The 18,709-nt window shown below is 44.7% G+C and overlaps 1 protein-coding gene across 5 annotated transcripts; it reads right to left on the reverse strand.

Annotated features, from left to right (window-relative positions):
- Window positions 1-276: 276 nt before the first annotated feature.
- Window positions 277-18,578, reverse strand: FAM161B (FAM161 centrosomal protein B). 5 transcript variants are annotated; one of them, XR_002090663.2, is made up of 10 exons: window positions 18,482-18,578; window positions 13,844-14,169; window positions 12,126-12,655; window positions 9,950-10,287; window positions 8,949-9,076; window positions 8,258-8,425; window positions 7,604-7,703; window positions 5,982-6,113; window positions 5,382-5,725; window positions 277-4,913 (listed from the first exon to the last, which is right to left on the reverse strand). XR_002090663.2 is itself a non-coding variant. In XM_059723071.1 (10 exons), exons 3-10 carry the CDS (start codon window positions 14,053-14,055, stop codon window positions 5,651-5,653), a joined length of 1,683 nt encoding a protein of 560 aa, XP_059579054.1. In that variant the 5' UTR covers window positions 14,056-14,169; window positions 17,497-17,603; window positions 18,482-18,549; the 3' UTR covers window positions 277-5,650. The 5 variants fall into 5 exon arrangements, 3 of the variants coding, with proteins under 3 accessions (XP_059579054.1, XP_019344258.1, XP_019344259.1); XM_059723071.1 differs by adding an exon at window positions 17,497-17,603 and having other exon boundaries at window positions 277-5,725; window positions 18,482-18,549; XM_019488713.2 differs by having other exon boundaries at window positions 277-5,725.
- Between the last annotated feature and the right edge of the window lie 131 nt (window positions 18,579-18,709).

The raw sequence follows: 18,709 nt of genomic DNA on the forward strand, positions 1-18,709 counted from the left end.
GGCAAGGATCTTTGAGTGATATCTTTTATTAGACCAACTGAGTAGCTGGGAAAAAAAAGTTTTAGGCAAGCTTTTGGGCACAATCGCCCTTCTTCAGGCATAGGGAGTCTCTGCTGTTCTGAGGAATGAGAGAAGCTAAAAGTGTAACAGGATGTCAGTGAAAATGTAGGTAGATAGAAATTGTGATTCACAGTGCATCTTGCTGAAGCAATGCCAGGCACCCTGCAATCAGTACTTGATGCGGTTTTGCCACAGTTGCATTACATAGTCACCATGTCAAGAGGAAGTAGATTTATTACAGTAGTTTACTAGTAAACGTACTACAGTAATTTGACAAGTCAGTTGAGCAGGTCTTTATTCTTACTTTAGAATAAAAACGAATAGTCTGATGAAACATTTCAGAACAAAAATGGAAGGTCTGTATTTCCATGCTGTTGTCTCAGATGTATTTGTAGAGCATAAGAAAAATTATTCCTGCTTTCAGAATGTGGCTTTGTTGTTAGAATGAACAGAATTTAAGTTACTCAGTTTGACATTCTTACTATGACAACATTACAACTTAAGGTCAAAATTATAATGCTTAGGCTTGATTTATCCTTCAAAGAAGACATGTAACATTTTATCAAATGCAAATTATTGTATGTAATATTTTAAAACTCAAGCTTTTATTTTAGCAATTGCCATGCTCCCCTTTTTTCTCTTACTAAATATTTAGTAGGGTAAATCTTTATTTGAAGTCTCATTTAAATAGCATCAGATATTCTTATTATAAATGTTGTCATTTAGTTGGCAGCTCTTGGGTGGTGGTTTAAAAATTCACTCTCCTTTTTAGGACATGGTAAATATGTTCAAAGTGGGAAAGAAAAACTAATAACAAGAAGACTTCTGTTGTCTGGGTTGCAGCTTTTATTGGTTTTGAAGCCTAGCACAGGATACTGTTAGAATCTCCAGGGCCTATGTGAGATATTGGCAAAACTGGACTGCTCAGGAATTTCAGTGTGCCAAACAGATCTTGCCAAAATATTGCAAGGTCAAATCTTCTTGGCCTTCTGTATATAAGGTGGCAATTTAAGCAGCCAAACAGAGAATGGAGAGAGTGTTTGAGAGAGATCGCTATAGATATATATGCCGAAGGAGAAGATAGCAGGATCGTCAGTAGTTCTTCAGGTCCTAATCAGTAGATGGTGATATTGTCTGGTTAGAACAGGGGTGGGTAAAATACAGCCCATGGGCTGGATCCAGCCCACCTATTGATTATAGCTGAACTGTGGCTGCCCCTGTGGTGCTCCCCATGGGACCAAGCCCTGCCCAGGGCAGCCTGTGCCATGCTCTGGAGGAGCCAAGGTACACAGCTTCCCAGGGCTCCAGCCCTAGCCAGTTGCACAGCTTCCTGCAGGGCTGCTCCCACCGCTGCTGCAGTTGCCTGTGTACTGCTTTGCTCGCCTTTCCCTTCCCTCCCCTCCCCCAGTGGATCCTTCTCCTGCCTCTGCTACATTGGTCTGGACAGCCCGTAGTGTGGGGAAGTGGCAGTGGGTGGGGGAGGGGAGCTGCAGCTGAGCTGCTCCTGCCCCAGCACATGGGGCTCCAGTTGCAGCTCTTGACTTCCTTCTTCCCACTTTGCCCAGCACAAGCCACCTGTGGGCAGCGGAATGGGTGGAAAGCAACCCAGCCAGGAAGCTGTGCACGCTGACCAGGGCAGGTACAGGTGGGGCTCTGCCCCATGTAGAGCACCATGGGGGGGCACTGTACCTGTAGTGCAAGCTTTGCCCTGCCACCCCCAGCTGGCTCCCAGGACCTAGTACATAGGCAGTCCCCCCACACACATACCTCACACCCACACCCCCTGCCACACGCACTATATAAGAGTGCGTAATAGCTTAAAATAAAGTCTTTAATTGCCTCTACACACACTACTTAAAAAAACAAGTCGGGACAAAAAATTTTTTGAAATAAATTGAAAATATAGTAGATTTTTACTTTTTATTTAATACACCATTTGTTTTCTATCTATAACTTGTTAAAATGCTACCTTCTGAAAGAATTTCTGTGCAGGCCCCAACAGCTCACCAAAACTCATTAAATAGCCCACCAGCCAAAATAATTGCCCACCCCGGGTTAGAATGTTTGGAAGATTCAGGAAACTAGTCTTTCTCAGGTGCTAAAAGGAACAGCATTCTTTTAGCTCAGGCAAGTTCAGTTTATGCTACTTTGCCTCCATTCTGTGTGGCTTGTTTTTTTTTTTTTCTCCCTAACTGCTGTTTTACTACTGTGTTTAGAGACCAACGGTTGCTATTTCCTGTCGCTTCACCCATTCCAGACATTTTAGGATTCTGACATACAGTAGGTACATGTGCACTTTACTGCAGAGTTGACTAATTAGTTCCACAGTAAAGCATCACTATCTACACATGTACCAGTATTAGGGCACAGTAAATTAATTAATTCCACTGTAAGACAGTAAGTACAGTCCCCAGCACTACTGTTTTTACAGCGAAGTACTTGCCTGTGCTGAAACATACCTGTAGATTGTGACGTGTTTGGTGGGGCACAAGGGTGCTAAAGTGTGGGGAGCTGCTTGCCGCCTAGCCCTGCACATTGGTACCGTTGTACCCCAGCCAGCCTGTTCACCACCACCACCTGGAGCTGACCCCCTGGACTCCCAAAGTGATGTGTTCCTTGGGAGCAGTTGACTCCAGCGCAAACTGTGCCAGAATTTATTTCATCGCATTAATTGCACATGTCGACATACCCACTGATGTTCAACACAGGCTGGAGACTGGACTATTTTCACTTAAAAGTGGGTGGTTGTGAACTGGTCTCAATAGCAAGAATGCAAACTACTCCTACAGGTTTTGGTGAACTTTTAGGAACAGGTAGTGTGTTTGTGAGTACTATTGCAATTGTGGGTGATCTGGAGCAAGAGTTGCACCAGCTCTCTATGGAACATACAAAACTGTCATACTCTTCTGTACAGAGCTTTAATGTTGTTCTGAATTGAACATGTGTTCTTTACCATTATTCTATCTTTTTCTACTTCCTTTTGTAAGAAAAAAAGATATAGTAATTATAAATGACACATGTTCAGTTCAGAACAACATTAAAGCTATTAAAAATTAAAAGAACAGTTTTCTGTGCACAGATTTCCAATAGGAGACGCACAGGACCTGAACTAGAGCTGCTTATTTTTCATGACCTGCCAGAACCAAAACTAAACATTATCCCAGAATAGGATATAGGAGGTTGAAACAGAATAATGTTGTCTCCATGAGTTCATTCCTGCAACTGAACAAGAATAACTAATCATGTGGGAATGGCATGTGCCTTTCTTTCTAATCCTGCCACTGGAAGAAAGGGATGCAACACTCCCACCACCAATATCCTGAATAGCTTTCTGCTGAGGATAGTTTGTTCATAAACTACAATACTTTACAAAGCAGAGCTATCGCTTAACCAACCAATAGGTGCTCTTCCTGGAGAAATTTTGAGGTTGTGAATTCAGCAGTGTATTTCATTCCCATCCTTGCTTTAGAACTAAGAGGGTTTATTTCCTGAGTGACTTTAACTAAAATCTAAGGCTCCTTGTTGGCAATCTGGAATGCTGACATCACACTTTTTCTTCATATAGATACATTCTTGGAACACCACCTAAAATCATAGAGCCAGAAGCTAGATACCAGTTAAAGGACTGTTTCAGGGTCAGCTATGTGCACTTTGTCCCATAATACAATTTTGGTTCAGTGCTTATTACTGTTTTTAACGGGTTTTTTTAAACTAGAAATCAGAGGTAACTTCCCATATCCTAACGAAACAGCCTGTATGGCTTTTTGGCTCCTGATCTGGTTCACAGAGGGGTGTTTTTATTATGTTTACAACATTCAATTATACTTTGTATCTTTCTTTCTAAAGGTGTTATCTGAGCCCTGTGCTCAATTGCATCCTCTAATGCTAAAAATATATCTGCCACTGTACATCCCAGTGGGGGTGATCATAAGGGTAGTGAGATCCAATTGTGAAGTCAACTGAAAATCCACCATAACTTTTCTGCTACAATGGTCTGTGGTGAAACAGCAGTGTTGGTGATTTGAAACTCCAGGATTAGCACCCTACTGAGATTAAAAGCAGTACCTCCCCACTCTTGGGACCACATGGATACCCCTTATAAATCCCATTTACTTGGGCTTTTAATAGAACATGAGATACTTGCAGACAAAGGAGAAATTCTCTTCCCTACACTTCTCCCTCACCTCCCTACAGCCTAAAGACATTTGGAAAATCAGATATTTCACAAAAAGTTAAAAAAGGAAGGAACCATTGTACAATCTTTGTGTTTCAACTTTATTTTAAAGAAAACATTCCACATGCCTCCTCCCCCACATTAATTACTTTATTTTAGGGCTGTCAATTAATCTAACGTGCATGATTAACGCATTAATTTGGTTTTAACTTCTTTAACATGCATTAATCACTGCTGGTGCTGTGGGAAAAGCAGCCCCTCTCCCCTCACTAGGGCTGGGCCACACGTGGCCAGGAAGCAGCCTGGCAGGGTCCTGGAAGCAGACTCAGCTGCTGGATGCAGGTAAGTGTATTGGGGAGCAGGGGGCGGAGTTGGAGGGCCAGGCCTTGGGAACTGCCTAGGGTTTGTGTACATGGGGGGGGGTGGAGGGGATTGGGGGGTTCCCCCCTCCCCCCAATACAAAGTACCTGCATAATTTTGAGTTTTTCTGTGCATGATTTTGAGGTTTTTAGCCATGCAATTAAAATCATGATTACTTGCAACTAATTTTTTTAATCATGCAACTAATTGCAATAACATTTTAAAATAGTTTGATAGCCCTACTTTGTTTAATTATGGCAAATAATTGGGATGCTGCTGAAGCAGATGGCAAGCTTGAAGGGATTAACGGATTTTTCACCTAGAAATGGAGAAAACAATATAGATCTACATTATTTGAAATCTCACTGTGACAAACTACTTTTAAGTTTTTGTGCAAACATTCTTATTTGCAGTCATAGAAAATCTTGCCATTTTCTGGACAAACCAGTGATCTCAGTCAAAAAAACAGAGGTATAAAATACAGCTTCATAATAGAGTGCTTTCCTCCATGATGACAGGGAGAAGGAGAGCTGCTTTCCAGACCTTCTCTAAGAGGAGGTCAAATCTATAATCCTCTTATTCTGCATAAATATCTTATTTAGAATCCACCTCAACACACTCAATATGAAAGGCATCAACAAATCCCAAAGTGCAAGAAAAAAGAAAAAAAGTGATTCAAAGCAAAATTTGAAAAAATGTCTTATTTCCCCAGGCAGTAATACAAGGCTCTAGCCATTCATGTCTGTTTCCTTTCTGCAATGGTGCTACAATCTTGTCACCCTCTTACCTTGCCTGCTTCCCATTGCTGGTTCCAAGTCCCAAAACAGGAGAGGAGATGGATGTAGCTCATGGGGAGAATGACTCTGGTTTGCAGAACTGTGATGTGATGTAGGGCAGGAAATGTACAAGGCAGCAGTCAATCCTCACCCCTTTCCTCAGCATGCGTATGTATGTATGTATTGTCAGCTACTTGGAAATAGTTCCTTGAGGGCTCACACTAGAGCATCTTGAATTAAAGTACTTGCAAGTCTTTCCGTGGACTCTTCCGCTGCATTCTTATGTTGGCAGCTCCTCAGTTCTATTCTCTTTCTTCTCTGCTGACCCAATGTCTGTGCTTCTTGGGCTTGTGTGCTGCAGAAATGGTTACAGCCTTTGTTAGTTCTTGGAAGTGATCTGAGTGTACAGCTGCATCTCTACTCTGCATCATGGGAAAATACTTGATATGCAAGTCATAGTAACAGAAAGCTTTGTTATTTTGTATGGGTGAGTAGAGTTATGCTTCATTCTCACCTGAGAGAGAATACATGCTGGAATTTCTTGTTTAAGAAGAAGGCTTCTTTCTAGTCAAAGACAAAAAGGACTGATTCTGTATCATTGCTTTGATTACCTTTTGAGTTCTGGACTTCTCCTCCAGCATGTCAGTGGCATCTCTCCCTTTGTTCTGTACAAATTCTTCATTCAGTCCCACCTGCTGAAGTGTAACTCGGTAATGTCGCTCTGCCTCTTGTCTGGCATCATGCTATGGAATTGAAACTGACACATTACCTTTTTGGAACTGGGTCTTTCTTCACAATTACTTTAGGGCATCTAAGTACATGGCTAAAAAACCTGGAAACTGTGATCAGAGCAAGATTCTTTTCAGGCACTGACAGGCAGATGACCCTATACCAGGTTTTGCACTAGGGAAGTGTCCCAAAGATCCCTCACAAACAGAACTCTCACCTCCTTCTATGTTTCTGTTTCTTGCCCATTCCTTCTCTTACACAACAGTGTTAAAAACATCCTGGTCCTAGCAAGCCAACTGCCATGTGCATCCCTCTGATTCACCCTCCTTTCTTGGTGCTGATTCTCCAGGTAAGTATCAGCCCAAGTAAAGTAAGGCTGAGGTTGGGAAATAATTAGTTCCACTTTAGAATTCCATTCCAGCCTAGCTGCAAGCAAACCAAAAGCTATCTTTTCCATGTGTAACACCCTTCATTGACTCCACGTAACCCTTGTAGACAAGTCCATTTCAAAATATCATTCACCTAGGACTTACAGCTTTCCTAAGGGCTATATCAAGCTAGCAGTATCTGGGGAAAGATTATTGGATCCTTTTCAAAATAAGTGAATGCCATACTAACATTGGCTAGTTCTTACTAGGTTGACATTGCAATACAAGCTGTTAATCCTGGGCTGGCATTGTTAACCATGCTCGGACCCACAGATAAGGGAATCATGGAAGACAGTCATTCTCAACTGTGAAGGATTGTTGATGATGAGATTGACAGATAGGTGGCTAGTATAAATGGAGTTACTGGACAGATTCTCGGGTCTTTCCCTTCCATGTTCCATTAGCTCATCAGCTTTATTATGAACCAGGAAGAAGACTCTTTTCAGAAATCTAAGTTCAGTGAACAGCTGACTAGTTCCTTTGCAAAGATGGTGTATAATACTTGAAAGAGGAAGCCCAGGGAAAATTACTTCTCCCACTGCAAAGCTTGTAGATACTTTTAATACAGCATCAAATATGTAGGTGGTACTGTAACATGGATGAAATGAGCTGAATGAAAAGCCTTAGCCTCAAAAACCTTGCTTTTTAAATGAGTAGCTACATTAAGCCTCTATGTAGTTTGAGTATCACTAAGATATGCCAGGTAGTTTTCCATACAAGTTCAGAAAAAAATGCCAGATTGAACGTGGTCTTCAAATACCAAGTTGTTGATTTATAAGTTACGGCATTCAGGACAAGGACTAGGTATTTATATGATGTCTGACACTAATGAAGCCTAATCATGATTAGTAATGTAAGTTAGTAGCTGGAAAGCTTCATAGATGAGCAGGACGTTTTGAAGTGTGTGTATATTTAAGTTGGTGAAGGAGCTTGGATAACTGTTTTATGTCTGTCCCCTCTTGAATGTAGTCCAGAGACTACACAGGATTTGCACCTTCCTATTCCTAACTCCTGCTTTGAGAGATTAATGAGGACACAGCCTGTGCTCCATGCTGCTACCAGAGCTGAGTTGTTACCTTGGTGACCTGTTCAAAGAGGTACGGTCTGTTCTTGACTCGTATCTCCATTTCTTCCAGCTCTTTTCTGTATTCCTTTGTTCTCTTTTGGTCATTCTGCCTGAAATGGAAAAGTTCCTGGACTAATCAAGGTTTCCGCTGACAGGGTTCCTGCAGACTGGATTTTTGGCTTCTGATTGGCTGGAACGACTCAAGTCCTCAGCTCCCAGGACATTCATAATTGTTTTACTTCTGTCTTATATTCCACATATTTCAAACAAAGTAAACTATTCTTGCCATGAACACAGCCCAGCATCAGGTTCCACTGGAAGATGATCACTGACATGGGTGATCTACATTCAGACTTATAGGACCATATATTGTCACTGCTAATTCCCACATTGTGCATTCAAGACTGTGGCTGTTAAAGTACAAATGTAAGCTTTTACAAGAACATAATCACATTGATGGAACCCTCCCAGAAAACTGGCCTGAAGGTTTTTCTATTTCTTTGAAAAGAGCTGTGCTGAAATGCAAAGAAATCAAAATGAGTGTGGCTGCCTGTTGAGCTGGAGGCACCAAGGCCTAATTTGCCTTGAAACTAATGATCTGGTGATCATAGACAAGCTACAGCTTCAAGGATTCATCTCTCTTGAAATTATGTGATATACTGACCAGTTCTGTTTCAACTTCTCCTTGTGGGTCTCCTGTAGGCTTTTATGGGTGTCCAGGGCTTTTGCTCGGCTGTTTATAGATCTATGCATGGCCTGGGACTTCTTTCTGTGTACCTCCATCCAATTAATTCCTTCTTTCTCCCTTTGCTTTTTGTCTTCCTGGACATATCTATACAGATAAAATAAGTAACAGAACAAAAGTTTGCTTCAGAGGCAGGACTGCATACTGGCTGAGAATACTGCTAGATGCTGCAGCTTGAGATGTCATCTCAAAGGACTGCTGATGTGTTACTACAGTAATACCTAGAATACTTAGTATGGGCAAGAGGGAAGAACAAGCAAGGAAAGCTGGGAAAGGGGAGAGCAGAAGGAGGAAGGTCCTAGAGCAAAAACAATAACTACTCTACTCCTGTATAGTCACATCACCTTAGTATTAGAGAGAGGGAATGTAGAGTGCATGGGAGAAACCCTGAGGGTGATGAAGAAAGTGTCTGTTACTGAAGTTAGCAGTTTTTACTGATGTCAGAGATGCCACCTCTAAAACCACCAATACAGTTAGTGGAAGAATGGACAGTATGATGGGAAGGAGCAAAAAAAAATAAAACCAAAAAAACCTGGAAGTTCATTAAATATCTTGTAATCTATTTTGTTGTGTGTGGTATGATCTTGTAGGCTCCTATTTTTCCACTCACCTAATTGCAGATTCCCTCTTTCTTGCTGCATCTGTTATATTCACTGGAAGGGTGTTGGAAGAGAGAGAGGAGAGACCAGTCAAAGAATGACTTCTTTGCATGGGGACCAAAGAAAGCTGCTGAAAATCCTGAAAAGAATGCAATCAAATTCAGAATACTTATGAACAATGTGTAGAATCTTCTCTTTGGGTGTCTACTGAAGAGAGAAACCTGACTGCCAAGGTCAGGGAACAGAGCTCCATTTCATTCACACAGTACAACCAGCTAGGAGTTCTTGCATGTCATGGTCAAACAGATGGAAAAGACATTCCTGATAATTTTCAGCTGGTGCACAATTGTTTGTTGAGTCCCTTTCTAGTGTTTGTCTAGTTTTAAGCAGCAGTTTTCACTTCCTAAATTTCTTATTTATATTTCATAAATAATTTTACACACAAATTAGTTTTACTTAATGATACAGATTGTCCAATATAGGTAAACAAGTACGATGATTAAAACAGGGAGCATGTAAGGCAAATTATAATAACAACTTGTGATATCTGTTGTTTTTTCCAAATACCCAGCCTGGAACTGAACGAAGGAAAGGCTGTTATCTTTGTATACAGAAAATGTGTGGTTGTTGATAGTGCCTGAACTGCTCTCTTTGTACCATGAACCCAGTTTTCTACCTTTTGATTTGACAGAAACAGCTCACTGTGCTTTAAGCCCATCTTGCTTAGGGAGAAAGCTCTGGACTTAAGTCTTGCCAGGAGACTTCTTCCCTCCTTGCCTTCACCAAGTTCTAGGTAGATTAGATCTAATTAGGAGTAGGTGGTAATGGCTCTCTGCACTGCTCTTGGCTTGCCCTGGACTTTCAATGACAGCTCTGCCTGCTGAATGGGTCACCTTCAGTAAAAGAAATGTGTGTATATAGTATTATAAATGTAAGCCCAGAGATAGCGGAAGCCTAACATGTGGGGCAATGTAAAGGGGGTGTAGTGTTGCAGACGCACATTGCTCCTCACCTTTGTTATCTTCTCATTAGCCTGTCTTTGCCTACAGTGCAGATTGGAGGTTCTTAGTTTGAACGGTTTATTACGTGTTGCCTCTTTGACTTCTTGTTGTCTTATTGCTTCTTTCTGAAATGCCCAGTAAAGTCCTTCAAAATCAGGTACTGCTGGGTTAATTCTTGGTTTAAAGCTGAAGTTATCCTGTAGGAAGCCAAGTTTTTCTTCCTTAGTCTTAGTGGCAGTTCGGAAGTGTGGCTGTCTTTGTTTACTGCTGGGATCAAAAGGAGCAAAAGAGCTTTCCAGCAAATCCTTGGCTCTCATCTGAATGCGTATTTTCCTGAAGAGTTCAGCTTCTGTGGATCAAAATCAAACTGTTTTGACATGAGATTGAAGGAGAGTGTGCAAAGCTAGGAACTGCCAATGCAGGAGAGGGACAAACTGACAGTACTAGGATGGCTTTGCTTCTCAATCTCTCATAATAATCCGCTAATGCAGATAGGTGAGGCTCGGAATTCTCCCCAGAGGAGGCAAAGCCTTGGCTCCTGACATTTTCTTCTCCTAAACCATTTAACATTTATTTGCTTGAATTCATTCCCCTCCCTACCCTCCTCCACAGAGATTTGTCCTTTAGAACTTATTCCGGACCCCACCACAAGCACTCTGAGCTGCTCGTTCTGCACGCTCTCTCTCATTAGCAAACACATTTTTCCCCTCTAGGGAGAAAATTAGTGGATGTGTTATTTCTCTATTGTTACTATATGCTGTATTGCAGGAATGTTGCGTGGAGGCTATGTTATGACCAGCTGTTTTCCCCCATAGATTTATTTCCCTAAAATTTTATCACAATTCAGACATATAACTCAAATTCACCTTTTAATGGGCAACTTTTCTTGTTTTATATAAATGTGCAATTCATTGATCTTGACCTATATTAGAAAATACTTTAGGTTTTCTGCCTCCCCAAATCCTTAGTCCCTCTGTGGGACTAGTCTTTCACATGAGGTGAAAGATCTATGTTCCAGGAGTGAAATGCAACAGTGAGACTTTCCTATGCGACACAGTAAGACTCTTTTCTATGCAACATTCAAAACATGTAAAACTACTTTCCTTTTAGAAGGGATGATAGACAGTAGTGTTGGGACAAAAGTTCTCTGTTGAAGATGTACATAAGTAATGGACTTTTTTCAAAGAACCTGGTATGTGTTTGGGGCACTGGAAAGCAGACTAAAAAGAAGGTTGGAAAGAAAGCTGATCATTGTGTACAGGTACTTGAACTAGAAAGAATTACTGATAGCATGGAAGGATGTGGAGGCATGGGATTTTTCAGCATTGTTGACAAAGGGATAACAGGATTCAATGGCTGGAAGTTGTTAAACAAATTCAACCTAAAAATAAAATGCAATTTCCTAGCTCCAAGATTTAATTACCTTTTTTGCAGTTTATCATGGAAGGTGGGGGCTCATTTTCACTAGGTGTTCACTACCTAAGGAGCCATTAGGTATTTAAAAAAAATAAGTGCTTCTTAGAAGACTTCTAAAAAAAACAAAAACCTGTCTTATGTGGGTCTGAAGGCAGTGGTGTAGAAGTAGAACAGGATGTCCTGCATTGCTTTCAGTGTGCCAGAACATTGGTCAATGTGCGTGAAAACAATTACTCTAATTCATGGCTTTGGATAGCTGCCTACAGGGGTCAACAAGATTTTATTTTCCCCCTCTCAATGCACTAATTGTTGGATGTACTCCTGCCCTTGGCCTCCTTATTGTGTAGCCTGGGGTAAAATTTGCCTGCTAGGGTTATCTGGGTATATCTCAAAAATCAGTTTCCTGCTACTGCAACCTAATCGCTCTTCCTGTGTCTCTAACTCAACATGAGGGGATCCGTGGCCTGTTTATATGTATGTGTATAAGTTTATCCCATAGATTGTTGTAGTGTTTTACAGAATTTAAAATTGGAAGGGGCTATTAAATCATTTAATTTGATCTCCTGGAGATATATATAAAATCCAGGAGAGGAGATCATATTAGATGATTTAATGGCCCCTTCCAATTTTAAATTCTGTAAAACACTACAAAATCTATGGGATAAACTTATTTCTCAGCATTTCTTGGCAGTGCAATCCATCAGGCAGGAAGAGAGGTGAAATGGAACACAGATATAGAATCCCTTCAAAGGAACAGCATGAGCACTTTACCTTTGAGTTTATCTCCAAGAACAGGGCTGTAGATGGATTTAGGGACTTTCTTGCTGGCTTTCTGTTTGGAGCTCTCAGTTGGAGTCAGCGCTACCAGAACCTTCTCTCTGATGGCTTCCTTCTCCTTTTCCTTCTCCATGAAGCTGAAGGGTTGCTGAGTTGAAAGGAGCAGCTCCTTCCTCCTCTGTATTGCCACATGTCTGCGAATCTCATTCTGCTCCATTAGCTCCTGGTAGAGTGGAAGGAACACATGGGCAGGCACTGGCTGTGCCCGAAACTGCTTCTGGCACTGTGCTTCCTCCTGGCTTTGTCTTTTGTCTCTCTCTTTCTCTAGCTCAAGAAATGCACGTGACTTCATCAAGTGGGACTTCTTGTGAGCCTCCCGTAGGGTCATCTTGAAAGGCTGGGGGATGGTAATAGAAGAGATCCAGGCAGATGTGGCGCTCTTTGGCCTCTCATGGGATTTATGAATTAAGGGACTGTCCCAGGTGAGGTCAGTCAAAGAACTGGACTGCCTCATGTCCCCAAATCTACGAGCAGAACAAAGAGAATTTATCAAGAACAAACAAGGAATTTGTTTGGAAATCTGATGGACAGGAAATGGAGAGCTTCCTTTTGGTTGGTTATGATAAAAATCTCATATACTTTTTTGGTGGTTACAGGGCAGGACTGGGCCTCAGGACACCTGGGTTCTATTCCTGCAACAGAGAGAGGATGGATGAATGCCCCATGCCTTTATTTTTTCTGTCTGTAAAATGACTCATGCTTATCTTTGTAAAAAGCAATCGGGACTCTCGTGGAGATGATATCTTTTATTAAGCCAATATTTTTGCAAAAAAATGTCTTTAATTGCAAGCTTTTGGGCACAAACACCCTTTATCAGGTGTTGGAGAAAAGACTGTAAAAGTTCTCCTGGGTAGAAATGAAAGTTCATATTTCATAGGATTTCACAGAGGAGTTAATAGATGGAAAACTCCTCTGGGCAGTCAGTTCATAGCTGGTATGGAGTCTCTCTCATGAGGTTCTGTGATGATGCAAATTACCTTGAAACAAAGGCAGGAGCAGTGTCTCAGGTTTCAGGTGATCATGAAAATATGAAGATTTCATTTTAAAAATTGGCTAAAATCCGATATCTTCCGTGTGTCAGGTATCCAGGTTGTAGCGTATTGGTCTAGAGGAAAAAGCAACCAGGACTCATAGTAGAGATGATATTTTTTATTTAGACCAACAAGACTTTTGCAAAAAAATGTTCCTGACCCACTGCTCTTTCCTTTGTTTCAAGGTAATTTGCATCATCACAGAACCTCACAAGAGGTGAGAGACTCCATACCAGCTATGAACTGACTGCCCAGAGGAGTTTTTTCCATTTATTGACTCCTCTGTGAAATCCTATGAAATATGAACTTTCATTTCTACCCAGGAGAACTCTTTATAATCTTTTCTCCAACACCTGAAAAAGGGTGTTTGTGCCTGAAAGCCTGCAATTAAAGAATTATTTTTTGCAAAAATCTTGTTGATCTTAAAAGATATCATCTCTACTATGAGTCCTGATTGCTTTTTCTTCTAGACCAATATGGCTACAACCTGGATATCTTTGTAAAGTTGTTTACCAGTAAATGCATGATACTATTCTATTGTCATTATATTGCTGACTTCCTTTATGTGGAAGTTTCCAGAATGCTCTTGAGTGAAGAGAAAATAAATTTTGTGCGTCTTACCTCAAAGCATCATAGGACCTTGTCTTCAGAGTCCATGGTCCATTGCCTTGGAAGAAGTCTTTTAGCTCCTCATCCTCCCTGGACAGTTTGCGGTTGTTCTCTAACTTTGCCTGATACAGCAAGCCCACCTCTAACAGATGCTGTCTGTTTTTCATCTTGAGACTTTGCAATGTGCCATAGTATCCTTCATGTAAGCCAGAGGCAGCTGTCATCTCTTTGCCTGACTGGAGAAAATCCAGCAGGTCACCTCCTCTGTGCTGAATGATACCATTATCACCTGTCTCCTCTTCTGCTTCTGAATCTGAGGAAGATTTAGGTGGAAACACCTAGAGAAATCAAATCTGGCTGTTCAGTAAAATCATTACTCCCTCTCATTTTATTTATTTTCCAGAAACAACTTAAGCCCTGAGAAGCGGCTTGTATTTCTGGTCTTTTGTCACCCCAAATCCATCGTAGCCTGCTCCATACAACATCCCTATAGTTATAGGAAGATTACAAATCTAGTAGAAGGACTGGTCTAAACCTCATGGAAAATAGAACACCCAGGGTGCCTATATGGCAAAGCGCAGTCTCAATGTACAGTTCTGTTATCAGAAGCTATGTTGATGAAATTCTCTGCCTAGACTAATTAGGCCTGCTAAGGTGTTGTTACTGCACCACTATTGTTTCCATTACCCAAACTAGCCCTGGTATCTCTACGTGGCACTTTGTGCCACACAGACCCACTCATAGTGTCTAACTCCCTTAATGCTTCCTGCATGCTTCAGCTGGAGGTATTTGAGTTCATGCGCACTCCAGTCTACCTATATGTCCTTCATACTTTTCATTTTCAAGTATGCATAACATCTATTGGATGTACATTGGAGCCTAGCTGCAAGTTTCCAATGATGTTCTGAGGGAAGCCAAGAGCAAGCAAATCTGATTTACATTGGCAGAAGCAAGATTTGAGCTTTTTAGTCCTATTAGAACCAGCAGTAGCAAATATTTGCAACAAAACTGACTGTGTTTCTTCAGCTAGTATCTATTTTCTTGAAAAAATTAGTTAACTAGTTTTCAAGAGTTTTAATTCCAGGGAAGGACTGAAGGATTGTAAATAAGCGGTGCTGAACTCTGGACAGATGCACTGAACAGAATTCACCATCTCTGATTAAGATAACTTTGCAATGACTTGTTACTTAAATGTCCTCACAGAATGAGTCCAGCCATTCCAAACCGGTTCTCATCTAATGGAGAAAACCAGCATTTGCACATTATCCAGTTGCCAAGTGCCCTAAATAAAACAGTACAAACTGACTTTTTGTGATAACCATGACACTGCAGGGTAGAAGAACAGAAGGGGGATGCATCTGCTCTGCTCCTGCCTCACACCAGTGGTTCAGTCCATGAAGCACATTGTTCCTGTCCTGACACAGTAAGTTTAGTGGGCTGTGTGTGAGAAGCATGCCTCAAAGGGGAGGAAATGGTGAGCAAGGCTGAAGAAGCATGTGATGCAGCAATCCTCAGACCACACCCATCCATGAAGGAGTTTGATGTGGCTGCCAGCTGGCCACTCCTAGTTGCTTTGTGCATCTTGCCATTAAGTAGGTGCACTGTGGCAGGCAGGACAGGAGCCAGCCTCTGTCCTGGGGCAGACCTAGGATCTTGCAAAGGGCTGTGTAGATGGTGTGGTGCATCATCACCAGGGAACCGGGTTTTCCATTTCCCATGGAAAAACAGAGAAAACCACAGATTCTCTGTTTTGATCAGAGAAAATGTGGATTTCCTTTTTTAGCAGAGAAATCTGTAGATTCTCCACTTCTGCAAAGAGCTCCTGCAGGCTGGCATATCTTCAGCCTGCAAGAGCAGATTGCAGAAAGGGAGGGAAACCCCCAGCCCTGCCCAGAGGGGGAGGGTGGGGCCTGAGCCTCTGAGGCTGCTAAGGCCTGGCTCCGCCTTGGGCTCGGACTCAGGCTCAGACTTGCCCTTCACCCCTGGAGCATGGAGGTAAGCGGGGCTGTGGGGCAGGGTTGGGGAAGATGGGGGCTGAAGGAGCAGTGCTTGCTGCCGGCCCCAGGTGGCACACCACAGCTGGGAGCAGGGCCAGGGGGTGAGGGCAGGGGTGCCCCTCTGCAGGGGCTTTGCAGGCAAGTGATGCAGGGTGCACTGTGGTAGTGCCTGCCATGTGCGGGCCACACACATGCTGCCTGGCTGTCCACCCAGGGGAGGGGGAGACTAGCATGCAACCAGCTGCACAGCTCCGTGGCTGGCTCTGCAGCTGCAGCAAGGGACTGGGGGGGAGGGGCTCGCATGCGGCACCTGCTAATGGTTACCTGGAGGGCTGTGCCAGCGGTGACGGTTGCTGCCTACAAAACCTCCCGGCACCATGAAACTATACCCAGAGCTGTGCAGCTGGGTGCAGGGTGGCAGCGGCAGTGTGGTGGCAGCTAGGCAGCACACGGCCATCCCCACCACCATCCCATGGTGGCCATTGCTGCCACCACAATGCCACGGCCGCACAGCTCCAGGTACGGCTTTGCGGCAGCAGCAGGAGGTTTTGTATGCAGTGGCTGTCACCACTGGCACACAGCAGCCGCTGCTGCTTGTCTGTAGGGCCACCTGTGCCAGCGGTGACAGCCGCTGCATACAGAACCTCCTGTTGCTGCCATGGAGCCGTGCTCGGAGCTGTAGGGTTGGTCGTCGGGCAGCAGCAGCAGTCTGGTGGCAGCCATGACCACTGCGTGGCGTGGGATGGTGGTGGGGATGGCTGCATGCCACCCAGCCGCCACCATGCTGCCGCTCTGTGCCCGGCCACACAGCTCCGGGCACAGCCCTGTGGCAATGCAGGGAGGTTTTGTAGGCAGCGGCCCTCACTGCTGGCATGGTCCTCCAGGTAAGCAGCGGCAGCAACCGCATGCAGGCCCATCCCTCGCTGTCTCTGCAGAGCCAGCCATGGAGCTGTGCAGCCAGCTGCAAGTCAGCCTCCTCCCCCTCCCCTGAGCAGGCGGCCAGGCAGCATGTGTACGGCCTACACACGGCGGGTACCACCACATTGCACCCTGCATCGCTTGCCCACAAAGCCCCCCAGAGAGGGACGCTGCTGCCCTCACCCCCTGTCCCTGCTCCCAGCTGTGGTGTACCACCTGAGGCTGGCAGCACTCCCCGTTCCCTCAGCCCCCAAGCCCCTTGCCTCTAGGTTCCAGGGGCAAAAGGAATGGCTCTGTGGTGGCAGCACTTGCCTGCAAAGCCTCCCCCAGCCACCACACAGCTGCCACCACCCCACACCACTGCAGAGCCATGCAGCCGGTCACGGGGCATAAGTAGCGGTGCGGTGGCGGCTGCTGCATTGCAAGCCCCGTTTCCATCCCCTGGCTGGGTGGCACATACGTGGCCCACACATGGTGGCTGCTGCGCCCTGCTCCACTTGCCCACAAAGCCTGCAGGTGGCTGTGGGATGGTAGCACAGGGTGCAGTGGCAGAACTGCAGTGGCGGCCTCTGTGTGCAAGAACCCCGTCAGGCCAGCCAGCACGTATGGCCCACAGAGTGGCACCCCTGCCCTCAACCCCTGGCCATGTTCCTGGGAGTGGGTACAGGGGCACACTTCCCTGCTTCTTGATCTACCCCCTCAGCACCTTCCCTTTCGCCCACCCCGCCCCTTCCCCCCACACACACTTACCTGCTGAGGTAGGTGTCAGTCTGTGTGTGTCTCTGTGTCTGCATGTCTCTGCCTGTGTGTCTGTCTCTGTGGGGTTGTTGTGAGGGGCATCAGGAGGGCTGTTGAGACTGGGAGGGAGTGCGGGGCATCAGCAGCGTGGCGGGGGGGTTGGAGGGGGCCTTTAATTTTTATCATGAATTTTGGGTTTTTAAGAGAATTTGCAATTTTTAATCAGTGAAAACCAGGATCCCTGATCATCACATACAATGCGGCACCTTCTTCCTCCACTTCAAGAGCAACTAGAAGCTCGACTAAGAGGTGAGGGAGGGGGCTGGCACTGTATTACTCAGTTTCAGATGAAAGCAAAAACAAATGCATCTTTACTGGAGTGTGCATTGAGCTGCTAATTGGAGGCTAGGGTGAAAGAAGCCAGGAATTGGGCCAGAATGGGCAGAGATAGGTTCAGGGGCCCTGTTGTCACAATGACATGGGCAGCAGCTCTTCAGATCTGCCAAGCCAAACCCAGAGGCTGTGGGTGCTCTAGCATGTCCTTGTCGGTCCTCTCCTGGGATGCTGGTTTTCTCTGATCTAAAAAAAAAACCTCCCCAATTTTCGAATTAAATAAGTAACCTCAAAGCCACATTTTTCCATGATCAAAATGAAACGCTACTCATCCATAGATCTATATATAGTGGTGTTTCATTTAAATCAGGAAAAATGTGGATTTGGGGTTACTTTTTTTAATCCAAAAACGGCATTTTTTTTCTCGGAGAAACCTAGGGTCCCTGCCCCAAGCGGCCGTTCCGGCGCCATGTGACGGTCGTAGCGGAAGCAGCCGGCGGCGGCAGGCTGGGCGGTAGGAGACGGTCACTTCCCCGCGCCATGGCAACGGGGCCCCGCCCAGCCCCTGAGTTGCCGATGCGGCCGAGTGGCCACGGGAACGCAGGGTGCCGCTACCATGGCAACAGCCGCCGGGAGCCCCCCCCCCCCCCCCCACCATTCTGACCTGCCGGACTTGCGCTTGACCCTCAGCCCCGGCCGAGGCTGCCATCACCACACTCTGCTCCGGCTGGCCACGCCCGCCCGCCGGCGGCCGCTCCCAGCTTATTGGGCGACTAAGACGATTCTGGGCCCGCCCTCTGTTGTCACTGCCGCAGCAGCGAATAGCGACTCAGCGTGGCCCTCGCCCTCCCCCGCCTACTGGCCGCAGGGTTCCCAGAACAGGTCGTTCGGG

This window comes from Alligator mississippiensis, chromosome 2 (assembly GCF_030867095.1).
Source record: "Alligator mississippiensis isolate rAllMis1 chromosome 2, rAllMis1, whole genome shotgun sequence".
Lineage (NCBI taxonomy): Eukaryota > Metazoa > Chordata > Crocodylia > Alligatoridae > Alligator > Alligator mississippiensis.

Bases quoted from the DNA above. Each gene is read 5' to 3' on its own strand.
- FAM161B (XM_019488713.2), bottom strand. From the start codon at position 18,526: ATGGCAGCCTCGGCCGGGGCTGAGGGTCAAGCGCAAGTCCGGCAG. The intron at 8,426-8,948 runs GTGAGTGGAAAA...TTATCTGTATAG, and splicing joins AAGAGGGAATCTGCAATTAG to ATATGTCCAGGAAGACAAAA. The intron at 5,726-5,981 runs GTAATCAAAGCA...CCATTTCTGCAG, and splicing joins AGAAGTCCAGAACTCAAAAG to CACACAAGCCCAAGAAGCAC.